This window comes from Zingiber officinale, chromosome 7B, assembly GCF_018446385.1.
Source record: "Zingiber officinale cultivar Zhangliang chromosome 7B, Zo_v1.1, whole genome shotgun sequence".
Classification (NCBI taxonomy): Eukaryota; Viridiplantae; Streptophyta; class Magnoliopsida; order Zingiberales; family Zingiberaceae; genus Zingiber; species Zingiber officinale.
Window position 1 is genome coordinate 787,910 of NC_055999.1, and position 24,457 is coordinate 812,366.

Here is a 24,457-nt window from a genome sequence, read left to right on the forward strand (position 1 = left end):
GTACTTCAATACCTCGTTAAATTAACTTGTGTGTCCAAGAGCAACTTGTGAAGCAATAATAATTTCTATACCTAAGATTCCAAAGAATGACAGTGTCACTAGCATATAGCAAATGACGCGAATCTGACTAGGCTTGAGCCTTGAAATTTAAGCAAGCCAAGTAGTGCCCTAACCTAGAAATAGTTTCCAATCATGATTTGGAGAAAGTAATTCAATGCCTCGTTAAATTAACGTGTGCATCCAAGAGCAACTTGTGAAGCAATCAAAAATTCTATACCTAAGATTCCAAAGAATGACACCGTCACTGGCATATAACAAATGAAGTAAATTTGACTAGCACTTGAGCCTTGAAGTTTAAGAAAGCCAAGTAGTACTCTTCACCTATAAATAGTTTCCAATCAAAATTTGGATTAACTTAATCAGAGTAATCAAATGCCTCGTTAAATTAACTTGCGCATCCAAGAGCAACTTGTGAAACAATTGAAAATTTCTATACCTAAGATTCCAAAGAACGACACCGTCACTAGCATATAGCAGATGACGCAAATCTGACTAGGGCTTGAGCCTTGAAGTTTAAGAAAGACAAGCAGTACCCTAACCTACAAATAGTTTCCAATCAAAAACTAGAGAAAGTCAATCGGAGTAACTTAATGCCTAGTTAAATTAACTTGTGCATCCAAGAGCAACTTGTGAAGCAATTGAAAATCTTATACCTAAGATTCCAAAGAACAACACCATCACTAACATATAACAGATGACGTGAATCTGACTAGCGCTTGAGCCTAGAAGTTTAAGAAAGCCAAGTAGTACTCTCGCCTATGAATAGTTTCCAATCAAAATTTGGATTAACTTAATCAGAGTAATCCAATGCCTCGTTAAATTACTTCAGAATCAAACCCAAATTCAAGAGCCATTAACATTTCGATGGCATCAAACAAAAGTAAACGAAATAACAAATAGAAAGAGAAAAGGAATCGAACTCCGAGGGCGGAGAGAGCCTTTTCAATTTGATCAGCGGAGAAACCCTCGAGAGAGAGCTTATCGTAGACGGCTCGAAGCCTCTTTGCCTTCTGATACTTGGAAGCAACGTCTGGAGCAGCGACGGCCGGCACCTCCGACGAGGATGAAGGCCTATCATTGTTTAGGAGCAGACGACGGAGGCGGCGCTCGTTCTCAGACGAGATTTGGAGCTTGGGAGCAGGTATTCCATCGGCGGTGTGCGACTTCGCCTTGGAGGCGCCCGTCGGACCGCCTCGCTTCTTTTTCGGAGCCATCACACGCACCGTGCGGGATAACGGAATAGGAAAACAACACTTTATAAAGAGAGAGAGATGGCGTAAACGAATTCCAGAAAGTAAAAACGGTGCCACGGACACGTTTCAGTGCTTGTGATGCTGATATCCAATCGGGAAATAGGCGTATCATGATTTACATGATCGTGAGGAAGAACGATTTGGAGTGGGATCGGTACTATCCTATTACAAATAAAACCTAATTAATAATTATATATATATATATATATATAATTTAAATTAATTAATAATTTATCTTGGAGAATTTTTTTTTTGAACAAAATAGCTCAGTTTAAAAGTCAACAGAGTAGTGGTAAAAAATATTTAACCTTTTAATTTGAGCATGAACGTTAATTTCTAAACCTGATTCTGCATAATATTAGATAACAAATATTTAAAAACTTATAATTTTAAAGAAAAAAAATGATCAAATATTATTAATTTAAAAATAACTAAATAGATATTTAGACTGTGACTATAATACTCAGTAAGTAGGTAACAGATGAAAATAATCTAAATTATAAAATAGTCTAAAATAAAATCTTTTGACCTTTAAAAAGACATTAAATGATATTTTTTAGGTTTAAAATTGAGAAGTTATGGATGATAATTAACTATAGATCTCTCAACATATTTTGATTTAATACATTATAGATCTCGCAGTTCAATGTGAGTCTAAGATATAGTCTTTTAAAGTTTTTATCGATATTTAAAAATTTTGGGAGGGTCGTGGCCCCCTCGGGTCCTAACATAAATCCACCCCCTCATGCCCTAATATATTATAGATATCATAGTTCAATGTGAGTCTAAGCTGTGGTCTTTTAAAGTTTTTACCGATCCTAATCCAATTCCATTGCAATAAAGATCTAAGATTAATTCAATGTTTTGGATCATAGAATCGTACAATTCTTTTATCCAAAATTGTAATTTTGCAAACACATGTATCAACCATCTAAATAGGCATGCCCATCAAATTTGTACAAAGTGCATCCTAGATTATCTAACCTTATCTAAAGCATCACTGTGCTGAAAAAAACCTCCTTATTTACTTTCCTTCCAAATCACAGGGTCAGTCTGCTCCCAAATGAGAGTTATCATTTTTATTGTAATATATAAAAATATTTTCATAATTTATATTTTTTTATCTTACATGAAAAATTATTTTATTTCTTATTTCCATCTCTTAAAAGACATAATTAAAGGAAAATATTTCTCCTACATTATTTTTTACTTTTTTTTTTTCCTCCTGGACTGCATGTCCGTGTCTATGGAGGCCCATCAACGAAGGCAGCTACCATCTGTTGTGGTTGTTTACAGGGCGAAGGGATGGAGACATGGAGTAGTTCTCAAACAACAGCTGGTTCGAATATTCTAAGAAAACTTGCGCCTTGTTTCAGGCAGTTCTTCCTTCGTTGAGCCAGTTCATATGGTTCATGCTCGTCGATGATTCGATTCGAAAGGACATGATTATCGGGAGGTTTGATGATGAATTCTAAGTTACTTCATTTCATCCTATCTCTAATCTTTTCTAGTCCTTGTCTCACTCAAATTAATTAAATCAATTAATTTCAATTTGTCCTCCCCACGTGTCTGCACCTGTACGACTCTGCACCAAATGTACGGCTCTGATTCCATTCATTAAATTTCTGACCATTTGAGATCCTCATTTCTGGACAGTTACTCGCGGGAATTGCAAAATCACGATTGAATTCCTTCACATTTTCCTGGCCTTTTCTTTAATTTTCAATTATAAAGAAATCTTCCTTTCCCTTCCATCATGAAAACTTGTGGATCGGAGACTCCTAGTTTGCTAACTCCTCATACATATAATTACTTCTTTTGAGATGGCAGACAAGCAGAGGCGAGGATGTATCATTGCGAGCCATCGAGTGAAGTCGGAAAGAAAGTGTGCCTGAAATATAGCATAATTACGTGCATTAGCTGTTTAATTAATTTAACAATATTTGTAATAATAATCTAGAGAGTCATTATCCCTGCTAATTATTATTAACTTTTAAAAGCGCACTCGAGTTAGTTAGTTAATTACCCTCTTTCCGTCTTAGGTCGCTTCTCTAAGCCATTTACTTAGTCGAGATGAGATTCGGAAGGAACCGCACATCTCGCAATCAATAGTCCATCCACAACAAAAAGAGACTAACAACTTTAAAAGAGTTATCATGACTTCTTCTTTAATTTAGATGACGAGCAACAGGAGGAGAAAAAAGAGTGATATATAACATCAAGTAATTACTAAACTAATCACTGGGTAATTTATAAATGGACTAAGTTTCTGGTTTAATTTAGTTTAATTAAAATGAACAAATGAAGTTTATATTAACTAGATGTGCACTTCGTGAATCGTGACCGGGTCAAGTGGTTTTCTTAAATCAACCTTATACTCTTTCTCTTTAATCCTTTTAGATTAATAAGGAATACTTTAATAAAAGTAGGGGGAATCTTATTGTTTTTTTGATAATTTTTGTTAGTTGAACCATATGTCTAACTTAAATTAATTAATTATGAATGAAACGTCAAACAATTTTATTCCTATCAAAAGTGTTTATCCTTTGTTAAATCAGTACTCCAGGTCGTTTCTTTTGCTCAGTATATGAGATATCAGGATTTTTGTTGGATGTCTAATCTCCGACCTGTTCAACTTTTCACTTGGTATCTACAAACCACGGGACTTCCACCTAGTGTTTCGCTCGACGTCTTTAACCTGTTAAGACTTTGCCCAATCTTCCAGACCAAAACTTCGTTGTCTAGCAACAGTTATGACTTTCCACTTGCCTAGTGTCCATTAGAACTTCTAGTTTATGACACCAGGTAGGGCATCCGATGTCCTTAACCTGCTAAGACTTTGTTGAGTCCTCGGACCAGGATTTTATTACCTAGTCGTAGCTAGGATTTTCTATCTATCTAGTGTTCACTATGACTTTTTTACTTAGCTTCAATTAGGACTTTCCTATACACTAAGTCAGTCTTATTAGAATAATAATAATATTTAATTTAGAATCTTTTATTATTATTAAAATTTATATTCGATCATATGACACTAAATAAAGAGCATTTGTCCACGCACCTTTAAAGTTAAAAAATAATAATAATGAGACTTCCACTCAACCATATATCTTCCATATAAAAAATACATATCATGTCTAACGCAAACACGACCCTTCTAAGGATTCAGTTTAAGATGAAAAGTCATTAGATTGCGCATTAGCATTTTCTAAAAACACATTTAGAGTTAGGCCTTATCACGAAACCTATTCATCATAGACCTCCATTGATATCTCTAGAGCTAGCTAGGGGTGGCGATCAATTAATCCATAGATCACCGACCAATTTTGAGATAGAACAATGGTCAATCATGACAACCCTAGGTCTATAAAAATTTTCAACAAAATGATCTAAACGAGTCTAATATATATAATAAAAAAATTATATCTTCGTCGACTTCTCTTTCAGGACTATGTCATCTTCTCCACCAATACCTATTTTCAATTTTCTCTTTTCCGATGCAGAAATTCGCTTAAACTCCTCTATTAATAAAAAGTTCAAAACTCTCTATTAATAATATTATACCCTTTTTGATAATTTTATTAATAAAAATATCTTATAATACCAAACACATCAATACCTTTAAATTGATGGTAATAAATTCACCTAAACATTTTAACATCTTATTTTTAAAATAAGACCTAATAACTTATAAGTTGTACGAGCTTATAAGTTATTTTTAATAAGTTTAGCTAAACATCCTCTTGATCAATTACGAAATAGAAATGGACCCGCACATCAGAATTTTATCCAAACATATCAAATTGGTCTGACATGGAATTTCAGGTAAAAATAATATGAACATAAATTTGGTTAGATCTTTAGCCTCAAAATCCTTATCCATATCAGGTGGACAATAACAGGAACAAAAAAAAAACCCTCCAAGTCCACTGATAAATAGTAGAATTTTAAAGTCAGATAAGATCACAACTTTGGCTTTTTTCTATAGATTTTTCTTTCAGATCCCCTAAAAAATGTGGGAGTTAAAAAAAAAAGAAGAAGAAAAAGAAAAAAATGGTGGTGAACAATTAAAAAAGCTAATTTGAATGTGCTGCTCGTTCGGGATTTCAATTAAAGTGGCTGCATGCAGCTGCGGCATCAATCGAGTGGATCCCATGCATCTGCATCTTGTTTCAGCTTTAAAGCATTAAGCTTTTTAGAAACCCACAACAGAAATGCAACTCATGTGGTGCTGAATCCAAAACGCGAAAGGAGTCCTACACTTGCTAATTTTCCTATCATCTTTCTTTCCACTCATCTCTCCACATCTCGTGGCTTTTACCAGTTGAATCTTTGTTTTATTCTTGGAATAGCAAATGTTAGTCGAGGAATCAAAGTCAAGACAGGATGATAATTAATAAAACAAAAGCCTTGTCTGTGCAATGCGCACCATCAATTAATGAAGGTGGAGCAGCAAGGCAAACGCATGTGGAGATTGAGCAAAAAATCTACCTGTAGTCGCATTGTTTGAACTTGAAATGCAGGCACCCTCCATCCGTTTGAGAAAATGCCCCCACAGTCACGAATGTCACTGGCGACGGTTTTGGCTACTGACTCCGCAGAATCATCCAATTAAGATCTCTCTCTCTCTCTCTCTCTCTCTCTCTCGGATTCATAATCCGGAGGACAAGAGGGGATTAACTTTTGTAAAAGTACTTTAGCGACACTGGTACGTTCATCGGGAAGAGAGAAGGCTAAATCCCAGCTTTAGATCGACGGGAATCTGCCACTCCCGCATGCAAAAACAAGCACTCGATTTAAAAATTATGTTTTTTTTTTTAACTTTTACTGCGCAGCAAGCAGCTAAAATGTGAATCTTGGACGATGCAACGCCTGGATTTCCCCTTTCGCTTTGCCGCTGTCCCCTCCCCCCACAATAATTGATCAATTAATTACCACTCCACTCTTGTTTTTCACCCAAGTACGTAAAAGCCAAAAACTTGCTCGCGCACGCACGCTGTTACAGGGTGGCCGGCGTCGCGCTCCATCGGCTCTGTTTCGGCCATCTCCCTTATAATAGGAAACCACCTGGCGCGGCTTTCGTTTACCACAACGGGTGGCTTTGCAGACGACGAGCCCCAAACCCGGACAGACGTAATTAGTTTCCTGTGGGATGATGGGCAACAAAGACGGACGCTGACAGCTTGGCCTCCTTCAATTGCCCACAGCGCAACAGTGAATCCTCGCCTCTGTTTCTGATAACGATGGGGACGGATGGATCCACGTTAGAAAAATAAGCAAAAATCTCGTTTGATTAAGAAAATGAGGAAGCAAATCAGCATCGCAATGAAGGGGGGGATTTATATTTGAGAAGCGAGTGGGGCAGGACGAGCGAAAGGTCATTATCAGGAATCCACAAATGGAGAAGCCAACAATGGTGGGGTGATGCATGAACAGTGGAACTTCTGTCTCCGATGACCATTCCTCGCCATATAATAAAACCGACACTCTCTTTTGTTTTTATTTTTTGAATTCACACCTCCGGTTTTGCTTTGCTTGTTGCTGGTTGCTTGTTGCTTCCCTCCTCCCTCACTGTCTCCTCCCACAGTCCCACTTGCTCTGCAAGTTGGCAGAACACGGAGGGAGGGAGGAGGGGGGAACCATCAAATGGCCACTGCTCCCCTGCGCCGCACGTGGGCAAGGTGACCCGAGTACATGCTCGCATGCACGATAAGGTTTGACAAACAACGACCCATGGAGTCAACAAAAGGATAGCCATTTATTATATTCTCGTAGCTTTGGATTAGGGCGAGGAAAAAAAAAAAGAGAAAAAGTCACGGCACGAAAAGAAGGGGCATTGGATCACGCAAATCCTCTTAGCCTTCTCCGCGGGTCGTTGTACCAAAGGCTAGGAAAGAAATGAATTAATGAATAAAGGCAGGGCGTTGGGCATTGTCATTGTGGGAGTAAAATAAGTAAAAATTATAATAATGGAGGATCGGAGAGGGGGAGAAAGTTGGGTTGGGATTTGCGGGGGTGTTGGTAAAGGAGGGCCGTGGGGCAACCTGGAGTTGACTGGCAGATGAGTATTCTACTGGTGGTATTGGATTATTGCATGTCTATCATGGGGTACTAGACTGCTTCATTAACTGGAGGACAGAATGCAAAGGTTTTTTCTTTTGGAAAGGAAATTACTTTAAAAGAAGAGGGTGTTTTGTGTTGGGATGAGCTGTCACTCATCAGCATTAGATGCTTTATCTGACGCCCACCTGCAATGTCTGCCTGCTGCTCCTGCTCCTGCTCCTGCTGGCGCTGTTGCTGCCTATTTTACCTGAAGGCCAGCAGTAAGTAAGCGCTGCAGTAATTATTAGCGTCGCAAATCATGCGCGAATTAAGCAGAGAAGGAAGGAAAGAGACATGTCTCGAGTTGCTAATCATGAGGAGGCCGGTGCGTAATTTGGAGGGGGGATTAGCGGCACGGTGGAGTTAATGAAGAGCTAGACATGGATCTTGGGTTGGTGCCAAGTTTTAACTGCTTGTTTTTTTTGTAACCCTGGACCAGTGGTGTAGATGGGCAATGATCCATTTGTATCATTCCCTCCGAGACCCCACGAGCGGGCTACTCTACTGCTGCTATCTCTCAGGTCCCCGAGCAGTGACAAAGAAAGAACGAGACCGAGTGCAGGAGTCGGAGTGTGAGAGAGAGGAGGGAGCAGAGGGAAGGGAAAAGCTGCGGGAATTAGGGTTTTGGATTAAACATACCGTCTCCCAATCCGCTTTCTTTGTGGTGTACTTTATTATAATTTGCTTCTCGGTCACTCTCACTCCTCTCTTTCTCTATCTCTATCTGTTAAGCTTGATTTCTTGCGTTCCATAGCGCACAGAGACGACAACAGTCAATGAGGAGAAGAGCCCCACGAAGACTCCACTGTCCAGCCAAGTATGAAGCGGCCCCCTGCATGTGATTGTACCGAAAACCCTAACTAGGTGTGTGCGCGCGTTCTATCTCCCTCTTTCTTCGTTTTTCTCACCTTTAATTCGGTCTATAGCTAGTTTTGTTATTTTTAATTTTGGAGGTGGTTTTTATACTTGAAAAATACAAGAAATTGATATGTACACGAAAGGGAAAAGAAATTGAAAAGCTATGAATTGGTGTCGATTTGTTTGGAAGATTAGAAAAGGCGTAAAAGGAAGGAAGGAGAGAGCATGGACCAGAGCGAGAATAGTAGGCATGGAGGAGGAAGAGGATCCGGAAGAGTTCCAACAAATAGCAACAGCAGCAGCGGAACCAACAGCAGTCGAAGCACCTCGGATCAGCAGCAGCACCACCTGCAGCTGCCGACGCCGCAGCAGAAGCACCGCGCGCCCTTTGGCGACGGCCACCAGCGGCAGCAAGGAAACAGCGGCGGACCGGCATCGCTGGAGCTGGTCCCCATCGAGAGCCAGTCGGGCCCCGCCGGCCCCGGAGCTCACTTCATGGGCTCCATCATCCATCACCGCGGCGGCAGCGGCGGGGTAGACGCATCCCTTGCTATCTCCACTGCCGCTAAGCCTGACCCCTCCTCGGCTCCCTCTGGCCCTTCTGCCGCCGCTGCCGCTGAAGGCGGCGCTTCTAAGAAGATCGTCGTCGCCTCCTCGACCCCGGCAAAGCGCTCCTCCAAGGACCGCCATACCAAAGTCGACGGACGGGGGCGACGGATCCGCATGCCGGCGATCTGCGCCGCGAGGGTGTTCCAGCTGACGCGGGAGCTAGGGCACAAGACCGACGGCGAGACAATCGAGTGGCTGCTGCAACAGGCCGAGCCGGCCATCATCGCCGCCACGGGCACCGGCACCATTCCGGCCAACTTCTCTTCGCTAAACATCTCCCTCCGAAGCAGCGGCTCCTCCCTCTCCGCCCCGGCCTCCAAGTCCGCCCCCCTCTCCTTCCACAGCCTCGCTCTCGCCCACCACCACGCCGATTACGACCAGCAGGGCGTGGCAGCCGACCCCGCAGGCATATCGCACGCCGCGGCAATGCTCAACTTCCACCAGCTCCACCAGCAGCACCAACTCCTCTCCGATCAGATCGGCGACGGGATGCAAGGGGGAGGCGCCGCCGCCGCCGCCGCCGACACGGCTGACACCTATTTGAGGAAACGCTTCAGAGAGGATCTATTCAAAGACGAGCCACAACACGCTCCGCAACACCAAGAACGGAGCGGAGGGGCAGCGGGCCCCTCCTCTCCGTCGTCATCCTCCAAGTCCCTGCGGTCCGCCGGCGGACTCCAATTGCAGCAGCGCTCACATCAACAGGAAGTGGCCGCCGTCGGTGCTGGCCTGACGACGCGTCCACCGAGCGTCCTCCCCGCAGCGGCAATGTGGGCGGTTGCCCCAAACACCGGACCGGGCGGTGCATTCTGGATGCTCCCCGTCTCCGCCGGCTCCGCCACACCTCCCGTCGCCGCCACGGCATCCGCTCCCTCGGAGCCGTCCATATGGGCGTTCCCGACCATGAGCGGGCAGTACCGCGCCGGGGTAGGCAGCGGGAGCACCATCCAAGCGCCGCTCCAATTCATGTCGAGGATAAACTTATCTGGCTCCTCCGACTTCCAAGCCGGTCGCGCTCTCCCTCTCGGATCCATGGTTCTGCAACAGCATCCCTCCGCGACGGCTCAACATCTAGGCCTCGGCACCACAGAGACCAATCTAGGAATGCTAGCGGCTCTCAATGCATACAACAGAGGAGGAGGAGGCGGCGGCGGCGGCCTGAGCATGAATTCCGAACACCACCATCAGGCAATGGATCGCCATCACCCGTCCCAGCAGCAAGGCGCAGACAGCGGCGGAGAAGATCACCAAACCAGCTCACAGTAAGCTAGGGAAGTAGAATCAAATATATTTACTTTACAGTGTGTTTTAATTAATTGGGTGCACGCAATTACAATTCAGAGCTTGGAGTACTCGACAATGGAGATCGTTCTTCTTTTTCTTCCATATTTTCTCCTCCTCCTTCTCCTTCCTCATTCCTCAAGTACTGAGGGAACACACCCATTGCATTTTATTTTTTATTTATTTGCTTTTCATTTTTCAAAAAAAAATTCCACTTGATCTGTGCAGTAGTAAAAATTAATTCTCTAAACTAGATTTTGAGAAAAAAATATATATAAATGTCATTTCCATTTTCACGTTGATAGGGGTGCCCATCTCCCATGGATATAATTTTTTTTTTATCACGATAATAGGAATAGTTAGTAGCTAGGCATTCTCTCCTACATGTCACAGGTCAACGACTATTGCCTTGCCTTCGATTTGCGGTGTTCTCTTGCACATGGTAATTATAAAAACATTCAAGAGCTTTCGCCGTCAATGTCGAGCATATTTATTATTATTATTATTATATATAAATGGAGGCAAACATCCATATCCTGAAGAGAGGAGAGGGACGCGAGGTGTCATCCTAAATAAACAAGTCCTAAATCTAAATGGCGTTATTTATTAACGGGAGGGAGTGGAGTGGGTTGGTTTTGTACCGCGCACAGACAAGAGATGCCTCGGAGTCTGTGTAGGCCTCGTGATTTGAGTTGTGGTTGTGAGGGACATGTCCTTGGTCGCCAATTACAACCCGGGGTTCTAATTTCTAAATACAAAAATTATAAATAAATAAATAAAAAGTACAACCTGATAATTAATAAATCAACTTGATTACACTTTTATGTTTTTTTTTATAATTTTTTATCGCAAAATTAGGTACGAGCTTATTGTAGATTATCTTACACGTACTAAGAATATATTAGTTTTTTTTAATATTTAAAGATGTTTTTCTGAGTAAATTATATAATTCACAATAAAAAATACTTTTAATTTATTTTCCAGAGGTCATCCTTCCTTGAAAAGGAAATAATTTTATGTTAAATAAAATAAAAAGGGGGAGTGAACCTCTTAAATAATTTCAACGGTCAAAGATGGAAGGAATTAAATAAAAATATCATTTGTTTTATTCTTCATTTCAGGCAATTTCCACCTTTTTCGAACAATTTATTACAGCACATTCGTTTAAAAACATGGCAGTGAGGAACGACGATCAAGAAGCCTGACAGTATATGCAGTAGTATAAGCAACGTTGATTGCCCCCAAAAGACGGGAAGATGCTTCAGCCCACCGATCAGTGACAAATCATGCGGTGACGTAATTGATATTCGTACGAGTATTGGTTTAATATAATTTGGGATTTAAGTTTTAATCAGTATAAGATAATTTATTTGGTATTTAATTTTTTCCATAGAGACTGTGATAGCGCAGAATGTCTTTCGTAATTGATTTGTTTGTATTTTGATATGAGACCAATAATATTACACCGTTTGATACAGCGAATGATGAGCAACCTGAGTAAGCGACCCGATGAATTCTCTTGGCCACACTCCAATCAAATAATGTCGATTGGACATATGAAGAATCAACTCCTTACTCGAATATTATTGGGACTCAGTTCCCACTTAATTATTTATGAGACTCTATTTTTTATTATAATTCAATCAATTAATATTGATCAGATATCTAAGGGGTTCAGTTCCTCACTCAAATATCATCGAGGCCTAACTTCATACTTAGTTATTTATGGGATTTTATTTCCCACCACACTTCAATCGACTAGTGTCAATCGGACATCCGAGAGATCCAATTCTCACACGGATGCTATCGGGGTCAGCTACCCATTTAGTTACTACAGGATTCTGCTCCCCGCCATATTTTGATCAGTTAGTGGCGATCGGACATCTGAGGAGTTTAGTTTTCCACTAGGATGTTATCGGGGGCTCAACTCCCCACTTAGTTATTTACGGGTCTAATCATTCTAACCGAAAACAGGGCTCCTTGTCCTCGGCTCATCTCCCTACTAATGGGACAGACGACTAGTGACCTATTAGGTTTTTTGTGTGACAGTTAGGAAAATCATATTTTTGTGCATATATGGGATACTCCTTCTCTATACCTACGATGGAATTATTAGATACATTGAAAGCATAGCGATTAGACGTGATGTCTAATCATGATGTGATGTCTCATTAACACGGAGATTACAAGGACAATATAAAAAAGGGTTCTTTTCCATAGGTACACTAGTCAATGAGCTTACTTTTCATTCCATTATTTTTCTTCCATCCAAGATATTAACTTGATCGTCCATGCAACCGTGCCAAAGATTCTTTAGTTGCCTACTAACGATCTTTTTCCTTCTCCTTCTGCTTATATCTGTAGGTATTTTCATGTAAAATATTTTTCCAATTAATCTAAATTTAATTTACCATTCCTCGTCAACTTTCAGATCGGAGACAGATCATCGTTTAAAGTGAACCCTATCATTTTTGCTATTATGATAAACCCTGCTCTAATTAGCTAATATCAATCAAACATATGAGGGGCCTAGCTCCCTACTTAGCTACTTATGCGAATACCCAATACACCCAATGTATTCTATTATTCTTTGAATGGATTTATAATAGCATTAGTATATAATAGAGCAGCTTAATACATGAAGAGACATAAAGACGATCGATTTTATGATCCGACCGAAATATACTCAGCAGACAATAATCAAAGAATCATAACAACCTGTTAAAATAACAACCATGTGTCAGAGAATATTATTTTGAAATCTTCTTCGAAGATTATTGTGTCTCCCATCCCCACCACACTCCAATCAGTTAGTACTGATCGAACATCCAAGGGATCTAGTTCCTCACTCGGATGTCATTGGGACTCAACTTCTCACTTAACTACTTATGGACCTAGTTACCCCCAACAAGAAACTAGACTTCTTATTCTCGACCCATCTCCCTACTAGTGGGATAGACGACCAATGATCTAATAGACTTTCCGGCCCATATGCCTATATACTCCTCTATACCTATTGGATACATTAAAAATATAACGATTATACACGGGCTGACCGTTTAAAGTGAACATATCATTTTTGCAACTGTAATAAACCGTATAGAAATACGATGACCCTCCTGCTGGAGTTCTTTACAAGTTACGGCAGAGCTGTTGCTTGGCAGAAGCCATCAATGATGTAGACCAGCTCGCTCCGTACATCGTCTGTATTGCTGTCCCTATTGTTGTTGGCTGGACTTCCCTTTCAATTCAACAGATTTATTTGTGGATTAAATTAAATTTCCCATTTTAATTCAGTGGAAAAATCGAGATGACCCGACGGTGGCCCATAAAGGAAAATGGGCTACGGCCTTGATGATCGGAAACAGACAGGAGCCGCTTGATCATGTTGAACATTTTCGGCCATCGCCACCAGCCCACCAGCCAGCCGAGCTCTTCCGAGATCCCAACTCTCACGGCAAATCGGCGACGACCATGAGAGAGTAGAGAAGCCATCCGATCCAATTCTCTCGAAACGCTTGTTCAGCTTGCTTCGTCTTCAGGAGTAACGAAGGAATTGGAGCCAAAATGGACATCTTGATCGCCCAGATCCAGGCGGATTTGCGGTCGAACGACGCGCTGCGTCAGTCGGGGGCGCTCCTTCAGGCATTGCAGCAGTCCGCTGCCGGGAGGGATGTCTCCGCCGTCGCCCGGTCCACCTGCGAGGAGATCCTCGCCTCCCCTGCCTCCGCTGTTTCTAAAAAGCTCGCCTTTGACCTCATCCGCTCCACCCGACTCACCCCCGACCTGTGGGACATCGTCTGCTCCGCCGTCCGCTCCGATCTCGACTTTCCTGATCCTGAAGTCGCCGCGGCCGCTGTATCCATCCTCTCCGCCCTCCCCTCCCACCGTCTTCCGCGCGTCGTCGCCGACGCCCACCGCGAGATCGCCGCCTGCTTCGACTCCCCAAGCGACACGCTCCGCTTCGCTGCCACCGAGACTCTCGGTTGCATCCTCGCTCGCGACGACGTCGTCCTTCTCTGCCACACTTCCCCAGGCCTCCTCGACCGTGCGTCCGCCTGGTGGGTCCGCATCGCCGAGGGTACGCTCGACCGATCCGATGCCGTCTCCCGCGCAGCCTTCGAGGCCATCGGCCGCCTGTTTCAGGAATTCGACACAAAGCGCATGAGTCGCCTCGCCGGGGACAAACTCATTGACGGCGAGAACTCCCTCGCCATCCGCTCCAACTGGGTTTTTGCTGCCATTGACATTGTCTGGAAAAAGCGCAACGCCCTCATCACGCGCTCACTCGTCCTCCCCATCGAAAGTTTTCGCGCCAGTGTATTCCCGCTAGTCTATGCGGCCAAGGCCGTGGCGTCTGGTTCTGTTGAGGTTCTGCGGAAACTCTCCCGGCCAGGAGGGAGAAGCAACAGTGGGAGCGCAACTAGCACTGCAGATTCCGCGTCTAGTGCTGAGAAACACGTCGGGGTTTCAGATGTAGTCTCTCATCTTTTGCCATTCTTGAGCTCGTTGGACCCCGCGCTGATCTTTGAAGTCGGAATCAATATGCTCTCCCTGGCTGATGTTCCGGGAGGTAAGCCGGAATGGGCTTCAGCTTCCATCATCGCTATACTGACTCTTTGGGATAGGCAGGAGTTCTCTTCTGCTAGAGAAAGCATTGTGAGAGCTGTTGTCACAAATCTCCATCTAATTGATCTTAGCATGCAGGTACCCGCTTTATTCTCTGCTGACTTGTGCCTAATTTATCTATCTATTTCGAGATGTGGATTAATCTGTGTGCAGGATGAAATTACTGAACCAAATATCTTCACTAGTAACGATTGTTTTCCAGAGAAGCAGATCAGATATCTAGGCCAAAATTATTAATTGAACTAACAACTTGAGTTAACCTAGCTACTTAATGCAATTTCCAATTCTTTTGTTCAGTAAAGAATCTAGCTAAGGAAACACACTTAAATTGCCTCTTTCTGATGTTTTTGGTATAGAACCTATTTCATATTAGACACTCTAACACAATACCACTTGCCTGATTGTGTGCTATGACTGATATATCTCCGTGTAGTTTCATGTGTTGGGTCAGAACTGATAGTGCATCTGATAAAGAATATAACACAAGAGCACAAGGAGCCATGCTAATATTGCTTATGAATATTAAATTGAAGAAAATGAATAGTATATATGAATTGTAACTATGGTACAAAAATGCCTAAATATTTCTGTTGAAGCTGGAATTTGTATTCTCTAATAGCTCGAAAGGGTGGGGTTAGGTTTTATTATTCTGGACTTAAACTGAAATTGGGTGGTATGCAGTATGTAGGTGTCAGTTTTGTCTCATTCCTTCTATTTTCAGGTTTCACTATTTAAGAGGCTGCTTCTGATGGTAAGAAACTTGAGGGCAGAATCAGATCGTATGCATGCTTTGGCATGCATTAGCCGTACAGCACTTTGTGTTGATCTTTTTGCAAAAGAAAGTGTGCGAAGGGGACAGAAACCTCTCCCAGGAACAGACATTACCTCACTTTTTGAGGATGCAAGGATAAAGGAGGATTTGAACAGTGTGACTAGTAAAAGCCTGTTCAGGGAGGAATTAGTCGCTTCACTTGTGGAAAGTTGCTTTCAATTATCTCTTCCGCTGCCAGAGCAGAAGAATTCTGGAACAGAGGGTAGAGTTATTGGTGCTTTAGCCTATGGAACTGGTTATGGTGCACTGAATTGGACAGAGTCAGCCTTGGAAGTTGTGGAAGTGTGTAGGCCATGTGTTCTATGGGATTGTGATGGACGGACTTATGCCATAGACTGTTACTTGAAATTGCTTGTAAGGTTATGCCACATCTACGATACAAGAGGAGGAGTGAAAAGGATCAAGGATGGTGCTTCCCAGGAGCAGATTTTGTATGAGACTAGATTACGCAACTTGCAACTGCAACTCATTAAGGATCTTCGAGAGGTTAGTACTATTATTTCTCTGCAGCTATATTTGATGACCTTCATGGATGGGAAATGTCTGCGAAGAAAGTTTTAGTCCATTGTCAACGTGCAGGAATTTGCAAATTTAGGCAAGTATGACTAAATAGAGAGAGAACTTACCAGGGTAATTGGCTAATAATTTTTCTTTCACCACATTCAAGTTTATTTTTGGCATTACAACCATGTCATATTGAAAGACCCTTCGAACTTTCAAACTTCTGCCCATATCTCTCTCTTATACTAGTTATGATTGAATTTAATTTAACTACTATGCATAGAACCAAATCTAATGAGTTTTCTTCATGCTGGTTAATTGCTTTTCAAGATGAGATTGTAACAATGCCTTGATTCTTTTAAAAACATCTGAAGTCACCATAGTTAGTTCCTTGGTGGAACAATGCAACATTCTTTCACCTCCTATATCGAATACTCAACAGTACCAATTCTAGTGAGGAAAGAGCTATTCTGCATTGTTTATCACTTTATCTACTTGTTCTCACTTTTTTTTTCTTCCCTTTTTTTTTGCACACTTCAACCTTTTGATTTGGACAATACATGTGTTTTCCTTGCCTACTTATTTATCATATTGATTGGAATTCTTTTTCTTTAAAAGGTACATACACCAAGAATATCTTCTCGATTGATCTGGGCCATTGCCGAACATTTTGATATGGAGGGTCTCGATCCACTTCTAGCTGATGACCCAGAAGATCCATTGAACATAATTATATCCAATATACACAATGTATTGTTCAACACTGATTCATCTGCAACTACGTCAAACAAGCTTCAAGATGTACAAGCTGTCCTTATTTGCGCTCAACGTCTAGGTGTGAGGAATGCCAGAGCAGGCCATCTGTTGATCAAAGAACTTGAAGATTTTAAAGGTAGCACCTTAGCTGACTCTGTAAACAAGCATCAAAGCCGCTATATATTGCAGATATTAAAGTTTGTTTCTACTCGACCAGAAAGTAGGTTAGTTCTTTTACCATATTTTTGACAACTTCAGCAAGGCTGTGTTTTGTTATCAAATTTAAATTTTTATGCAATTATCTAACTAGTTCGATTAGGTTTTAAATAGACCAGTTATTCATTAGAATTTCATCCAATATAATCTAGAAATTCTTTGAGTTCAATGGATTTGGTATTCCTGAATTTTCCAATATGCTTTTATGGTTGTTGTCACAAATGTTGAAGGGGAGCCTTGGCGCAACAGTAAAGTTGTTCTTGACCTTGTGGTCACGGGTTTGAGTCATGGAAATAACCTCTTGCAATGTAGGGTAAAGTTGTGTACAATATATCCAATGGTGGCGTGGCCCGATTCTTCCCCGAGACTCCATGTTGACGGGAGTTTCGTGCACCGGCTTGCTCCTGAATCGGCTAATGCATGACACTGAAATTTGTACAGCTTCTTGTTAATGATTGTCTCTTTTTCTGATACTAAACCTGAGTTTGGCAAAAGATTGCCATCATTAGCTAAGTGCTAAACCATATTCTGGTAGAAGACCAACTTCAGTAGAGACAGAGGAAATAGAAAACATAACCTGTTAGTTAGTAGATTCCTTAATTTTTTCTATCTTATTTACTTTGTTACATTTTGTTTTTGTGGACAAAGGATTAGCACCTTACTAAAAAATATCATTGTTTTACTTCATAATTAGGCCTAGATGATTAACCTCATTACTATATGGACCAATTTTAGGTTTAGAAAATTGTCCATTGATGAAGTCCTTAATAGGTAAAGTGTTGAACAAGCCATTCTTTAGTTCACATATTAACCATATTCTCTTTGGGTTTATGATCTAGTGAATGATTAAATTATGCAAATTAATGGGTTAGTTAAATTTCACTATTCCTACCAAGTAATGTAAGTCTTCTTAGGATAGAAGTTGTCACCTATCCTATTCATTGCGTCTTGCAGACTTGTTGATCAAACTAATAATCTGGTCTACACCACAGTAGATGTGTTAGGCACAGGTAAGTTTGAATCTATTTCGTAATTAATATAAGTTATTTTTCAGTGCTTTATTCAAGTCTCACACCCAAGTCATTCATGACCCTCCATGTGAAGTGCCCTGATCATCTATGTTGCATGCCTACATCTCCATATTCAATAACACTGGTAGAACTGACTATATGAACTGCACATTTCTTGTCTTGTTCATAATTTGATTTTTATTTTTTATTTGTAGTTCGTGGGTTCTCTAAAGTTCAACTTTACTCTTGTTTACTATCTGTAGCAACACCTGTTCTTATTACTTACATGATGCTTTGAAGAATGATCTGACAAGTAATAATTTTCAGATGGGTAGGCCTAAGTGAGACTACAGGAGATTATCCTTTTAGCCATCATAAGCTCACGGTTCAGTTTTTTGAGGCATCCGCTGCACAAGATAGAAAATTGGAGGGCTTGGTTCATAAGGCCATTCAAGAGCTTTGGAGGCCTGATCCCAGTGAGTTGAACCTTTTGTTAACCAAAGACATTGACTCTACTATTCATAAAGTACCTCCAAAAGCCTTCACTCTTACTGGCAGCAGTGACCCTTGCTATGTTGAAGCATATCACATAGCGGATCCAATGGATGGGAGGATCACCTTGCACTTGAAGGTATTGTACTTATGAAAACTTAGTGCTATTTTGTTACTTTTTGTAGGTTCAGATCATTATTCTTTGATAAAGATATAACTATTTAAGTTACCTATGCCATTGCTATGTTACACTATTTTCTAGACAAATCAACTATTCTGATCAATGCAATAACTGCAGATTTTAAACTTGACTGAACTAGAGCTTAATAGGGTAGATATCCGGGTTGGCCAAACTGGAGCATTGCACTTTATGGATGGATCACTTCAAGCAGTTCGACAGCTAAGAAATCTGGTCTCACAGGTTGCATCACTATGCTAACTTTTCTTGAAATTTGAATTTTTTACCTGTTAGTTAAGATTTTATATGCCTTTAGCTTTTCAATTTTCTTATATTCCCACTAGTTGATGTGTGTTTACAACTACACACGTAGAAGATAATGATTCTGCTGTTGTCTGTTCATACTTGCACTTGAATACAATCCATGCCTCCTGTTTATCTATTCATGTCTTTTTTTGGTTGCTATACATAAAGAAACAATCCTCTTTTGATTAAAATCTAACTGAGAACGCTGGATTTTCTATGAACGGTGATTAACAATTGTTGAGAGTCGTCTTACATCCGACAACCCGAAGGCATTAGTGAATGATAAAATATTTTCGAGTCTGCAATTGCTACTTAAATTTTTCATCAATTTTAGCATGTAGGGGCATGCTGTCATATTTAGATTAATCTAACTTTTATTGATTCCTTAAGCTTATGGTCATGAAACACTCAGTGGCTAGAATCAATTGATCAAGTTCAAGTGGACATGACTGATTTTTGTTAGTGTCCGGTAACATCAAAAAAATGAAAATGAGATGAGTGAAATGTGCTGAGGTTCATATTTTGTCTCACATCAGGCATATATATCTCTTAAATTAAGTTTTACGTGGTTTTTGCCTTAGAGTGATTGTACACTTCATCCATGTGTGAGAAATAACACGATACCTGTTGTACACTTTATTAGGCATACCTGGTGCTATCTTTAAAGTGCATCGGACATATATCTACTAGACTAATATCTTGAGAGTGACATTCACTAGAGATGAAAAAGGTTAGTTTTGAGTATTTGCTTCGACCCAATCTTCTTAAGTTTGCTCCAGGCATCCATAACCAATGTCTGCTAGCAAAATAAATGCTATGTTGGAATGAGGAAATTCATGGATTCCTGACTCACTACCTTAAATAATGTATCTATGTTGGTTAATGCATGTTCTAGTCTCTGCTAGTAAAATAAATGCTAATGTTGGAATGAGGAAATTGATAAATACCTTACTCTGTGCCTTAAATAATGTATTTATGTTGGTTAATGCATACTCTAGTATTTTTGTGTCAAATTTAAGTTTTAAAAAGGTAGGAGCATATGATTTCCTGTTAAGGTGCCATCCATAACATTGGAGTCTAGAAGGTTTTCTAAGTGGATCAGGTGAGCATCTTGTCTGTGTAGTTGGCAAGATAAGGAAGTACACCTTTTGTGTTATGTTGAGACATTCAAACTGGAACTGATGTTCTTGATAGTTTCTTCAATGGCCTAGGACTTATGAGCTTATCCAAAAACTTCATTCTAAATAAACTATATCCCCGTACAGGGATGTCGATGGCAGAAAAGTCATCTTTGGTGAGGAAAAGTTATTGTCGAAAATCATTTGAGACCGTTGGTTCCTTTGGGCGATGCAAACAGCTATGAGTTGCATGTTAATTTGATTTTTGGAGGTGTTGTGCAAGCTGCTAGCCAGCCAGCATTGAGAATTTTTGTTCAAGTTTTGACTTTTGACGTGTGTAGCTGTGAAGTCCTGAGAAAGTTGTTATTTGTTCTTGCATAATATTAAATGGTTAAAACTTAAAACAAAATCTTGTCAGTGCTCTGTAGTTGACTATTTGAACTCAAGAAAAGGGAAGTATGTTGAAAAGCAAGGCCTTTAAACTCAGATTTACTAGTTCATTATTCATTATACAGGAGTCATCTGCATTTATATTTCTCATTTCATATCGTAGTAACTGTGCTTGATCAGACTGGCCTGGACATTTTCCTCTATAAGATGTGATTCTCTTTGAATATACAGGAGAGTTTAGGTTGCAGAACATATATTTATTCCATAGATATTAATGACTAGAAAGTAATGACTATTTGGTCTGCACTATTGCTTCACTCTTTAAGTATCTTCTATAAAATTGGGTTTAGATAAATTCAATTGCATGAGACGAGTTGGTTTTCTCATTCATAGTATAAATTGCAAAGAGCTATTAAAAATGAAGAACCACAATAACTTGGTGGTGTGAGATATCAGAGGATCAATGGCTTAATTTATACACTAAGGTATATTTAAGCCACTAATTTCAATTGTCATACAAGGATGTGTTATCATGTGCATTTAGATAGTTTTTGAGTAGTTCCAGCCTCTTCAATAATACTCCCAACGCTTGATTTGAATATAGGAATAGTTTATGGGTTAGTATGAATGTGAAGCAAGTCATTTTTTTAGTGCATGAGATATTTTTACTTACCTTGTGGCATGATTTGAAAACCATCGCTTGCAGGATCCAGTTCTTAGCAGTGTGACTACTGGAGTTTCACACTTTGAGAGATGTGCCCTTTGGGTTCAAGTTTTGTATTACCCTTTTTATGGAAGTGGCATTTCTGGAGATTATGAAGGAAACTATGCGGAAGACGATTCTCAAATTATCCGACAAAAGCAATACTTGAAACCAGAACTTGGGGAGCCAGTGATTTTAAGGTGCCAGCCTTACAAGATTCCACTAACTGAGCTTCTTTTGCCACATAAATGTTCACCTGTCGAATATTTCCGCTCATGGCCAAGTTTACCAGCTATATTGGAGTATACAGGGGCATATACTTATGAAGGAAGTGGTTTCAAAGCCACTGCTGCACAGCAGTATGAGGCTTCCCCATTTCTTAGTGGACTCAAATCACTTTCGTCTAAGCCTTTCCATCAAGTCTGCTCTCACTTCATCCGAACAGTGGCTGGTTTTCAAGTAAGTCAAATACTATAAACAATTAGCTACTGTGATTTAGAATATTCTTGCTATTGATTTATGTTTGTTTTTCTTGGGCGTATCCTCTTGTTTCTAAGAAACATGTGATCGATAGCATAACCATAGTGGTTCAATTGTTTGGTGCAAAATGTTTTTACCATAACATCTGAGATGTAATTAGGCCTTTGTTTATAGCTAAAGAGAACACAACTCATGTTTTTTTGTTCCGAATTCTCCTTCAAACACTTGTTAAACCATAACCAATCTTTCATCTTTGTTACACACGGAGAAATAATAGAAACAGGTGCTGATTAGATTAATATAGTGGAGTACTTTTTGTGCCTGTCCTCTTAATTCTTAACATTACCAATGTTCTCTACAGTTGTGCTATGCTGCAAAAACTTGGTATGGTGGTTTTGTGGGCATGATGATCTTCGGCGCCAGTGAGGTGAGTAGAAATGTAGATCTGGGAGATGAGACAACAACAATGATGTGTAAGTTTGTCATCCGTGCATCCGATTCATCGATCACAAAGGAAATAGGATCGGACCTACAAGGCTGGTTAGATGACATCACTGACGGTGGCGTGGAGTACATGCCGGAAGAAGAGGTTAAGATCGCAGCAGCTGAGAGGTTAAGAATCTCCATGGAAAAGATAGCCTTATTCAAAGCATCCAAACCGCCACCACAGCCGCCAAAGGAAAAGGTGGAAGAGGAAGAGAAAGAGAAAGGCGAAAAGAAAGACGACGACGATGATACAAAAGAACCTTCGACATTGTCAGAATTAACTGCAGAGGAAGTTGAACATCGTGCTCTTCAGTCAGCCGTCCTACAAGAGTGGCATATGCTATGCAAAGAAAAGGCCATCAAAGTACAATGAGCTTGGATTTTTCCTCTTGCACATTTTTGTGTTCTCATTTTACCGTCTAGTGTAGCGTTGATCGATTGCAGAATTTCCTTGCTGTGTTGTAGTGTACGCCTCGATTCCATCGTTCTTGTTGATATTTTTGTTTGCCAATATGTTGAACACTTCCCATATAACCAAATGCGTATTTTGTGCTCCTAGTGCGTAGCTGACTGGTATCCGAGTGGTAGATTTTATCAAAAGTTTATTTCTTGAAGAAGAAATAATTTACTTATTAATAATGATGAACGATTATTACAATAAAAAGTGATAACTCTCATTTCAGGATCTCTCTAGGACTATCTCATGTGATATATAAGAGGTAAATTATGAGGGATTTTGATCAATATAGTGAGAGATTTTTCGTGAATCTCTCTAGGACTATCTCATGTGATATATAAGAGGTAAATTATGAGGGATTTTGATCAATATAGTGAGAGATTTTTCGTGATCCCTGCGAATGGATGGGTTTTGCCTAGTATAGTGATTTACATGAGGGGTTAAGTGACATGCTCGGATAGTGAGAGGTTCTTCATGAACCCTGTGAATGCAGGGGTTTTGTCTAGTACAGTAACTCTTTATATGGGAGGTTAGGTTCTTCGTGATCCCGATGAATGGAGGGGTTTTGTCTAATATAGTGACTTTTAACATGGGAGGTTAAGTGACCTGTTAGGAATCGATTTCAACAACATCAAATATAAGTATTAATTGTGTTAGCTCATGGGAGTAATATAACGATAAATAATTATTGGAGTGAAAGATGATATTATTCATCTCAAGCAGTCTAGTCACATAAATTATAGAGATATTTTTTACTCTAGTGTAGCAGTTTGTCAAGAAAGATGTTAGACATTTTACACTCGTTGGAAAGATAAATAATTATTGTAATAAAAAAATGATTATATTTATCTTAGATATTCTTTCCCGTCCATCTTTAGATTATACAGAGAAATAAATTATGGACTCAATTTATATCTTACCCTTAATTTTTTAAAATAAAAAGATAATATATTTTGGAGCAATAAACAATTATGAACTTTGACTAGTCTCCCCATTTCCAGTGCACGTGCAAAAGATGGACTCATACCTCTATTTTAATTTTTGGTGTGAATTTGAAGGCCACGTGGCATATAAAGGTAAAAATTAAAAGGTTATTTTTTACCATTTCCATTTGTGTCAATGTTGCAAAAAAAAAAAAAAAAAAAAAGCAAACGATTTTTTTAATTAAAATTATTATAATATTGGTTATTGATACTACGTAAAGTAATTTTGATACGTAAAATAGTTTTAATAAAAATTGTCATAATTTAAAACTACTATATTAACATTCAAAAAAATTTACCGTTCAACACGTTTTCTCAATTTCTCAGAAATCAATTCATAAAAAAAAATATATTTTTTCGGAGTAAGAAAAAATATACAGAGAGCAATTTTTTGATATTTTTTAATTATAGGAAAATAACGTGTCATTCTCAATTTTGAGCGCAGATGTCCTGGACCACTTTTTTTATGGACCAAGAGACATGTCACTCATATTTATGGTCGGATCATAATCGTGATCCGATCGTAAATGGTTGTGATCCCTTTTTCGGTTCACCGTCCTTATCAGATTATAATTTTTATTCGGAACGGACGCCCGGAGGTTTCCGGTAGTGAATAAGTGACCAGATTACTATGTGGCGAGTGAGGGTATCCTCCGGACGGCCTCCGGCTGTCCGTTCTGAACAAAAACTATCATCTAGTGGGGACGATGAACTCAAAAAAAAATCATAACTATTTACGATCGGATAGCGATCACAA

The 24,457-nt window shown here is 40.1% G+C and overlaps 3 protein-coding genes across 8 annotated transcripts in view; 2 read left to right on the plus strand and 1 right to left on the minus strand.

The window, feature by feature from the left end:
* The window catches only part of LOC122004881 (DExH-box ATP-dependent RNA helicase DExH7, chloroplastic-like), a 38,726-nt gene extending 37,343 nt beyond the window's left edge, over nt 1-1,383 (minus strand). For 2 of the 5 annotated variants that reach the window (XR_006118289.1, XM_042559718.1), the window contains exon 1: nt 981-1,380. Coding sequence is in view for 4 of the 5 variants with exons in the window: in XM_042559718.1 (XP_042415652.1) it covers nt 981-1,274 (294 nt within the window). In the remaining variant the exon portion in view is untranslated. Of the gene's footprint in view, nt 1-980 lie in introns of all 5 variants that reach the window. The other 3 variants (XM_042559719.1, XM_042559716.1, XM_042559717.1) reach the window with 3 other exon arrangements.
* A 6,176-nt stretch (nt 1,384-7,559) lies between these two features.
* On the plus strand, nt 7,560-10,268 carry LOC122004887 (transcription factor TCP8-like). 2 transcript variants are annotated; one of them, XM_042559725.1, is made up of 2 exons: nt 7,560-8,279; nt 8,469-10,268. In XM_042559725.1, exon 2 carries the CDS (start codon nt 8,499-8,501, stop codon nt 10,146-10,148), a length of 1,650 nt encoding a protein of 549 aa, XP_042415659.1. In that variant the 5' UTR covers nt 7,560-8,279; nt 8,469-8,498; the 3' UTR covers nt 10,149-10,268. The 2 variants fall into 2 exon arrangements, with proteins under 2 accessions (XP_042415659.1, XP_042415658.1); XM_042559724.1 differs by having other exon boundaries at nt 7,644-8,279; nt 8,464-10,268.
* Nucleotides 10,269-13,519: 3,251 nt separating this feature from the next.
* On the plus strand, nt 13,520-22,818 carry LOC122004888 (protein TPLATE-like). Its single transcript, XM_042559726.1, has 7 exons — nt 13,520-14,870; nt 15,514-16,110; nt 16,744-17,105; nt 18,435-18,738; nt 18,898-19,020; nt 21,298-21,753; nt 22,136-22,818. The coding sequence occupies exons 1-7, from the start codon at nt 13,731-13,733 to the stop codon at nt 22,631-22,633; spliced, it is 3,480 nt and encodes a 1,159-aa protein (XP_042415660.1). The 5' UTR covers nt 13,520-13,730; the 3' UTR covers nt 22,634-22,818.
* Nucleotides 22,819-24,457: the final 1,639 nt, after the last annotated feature.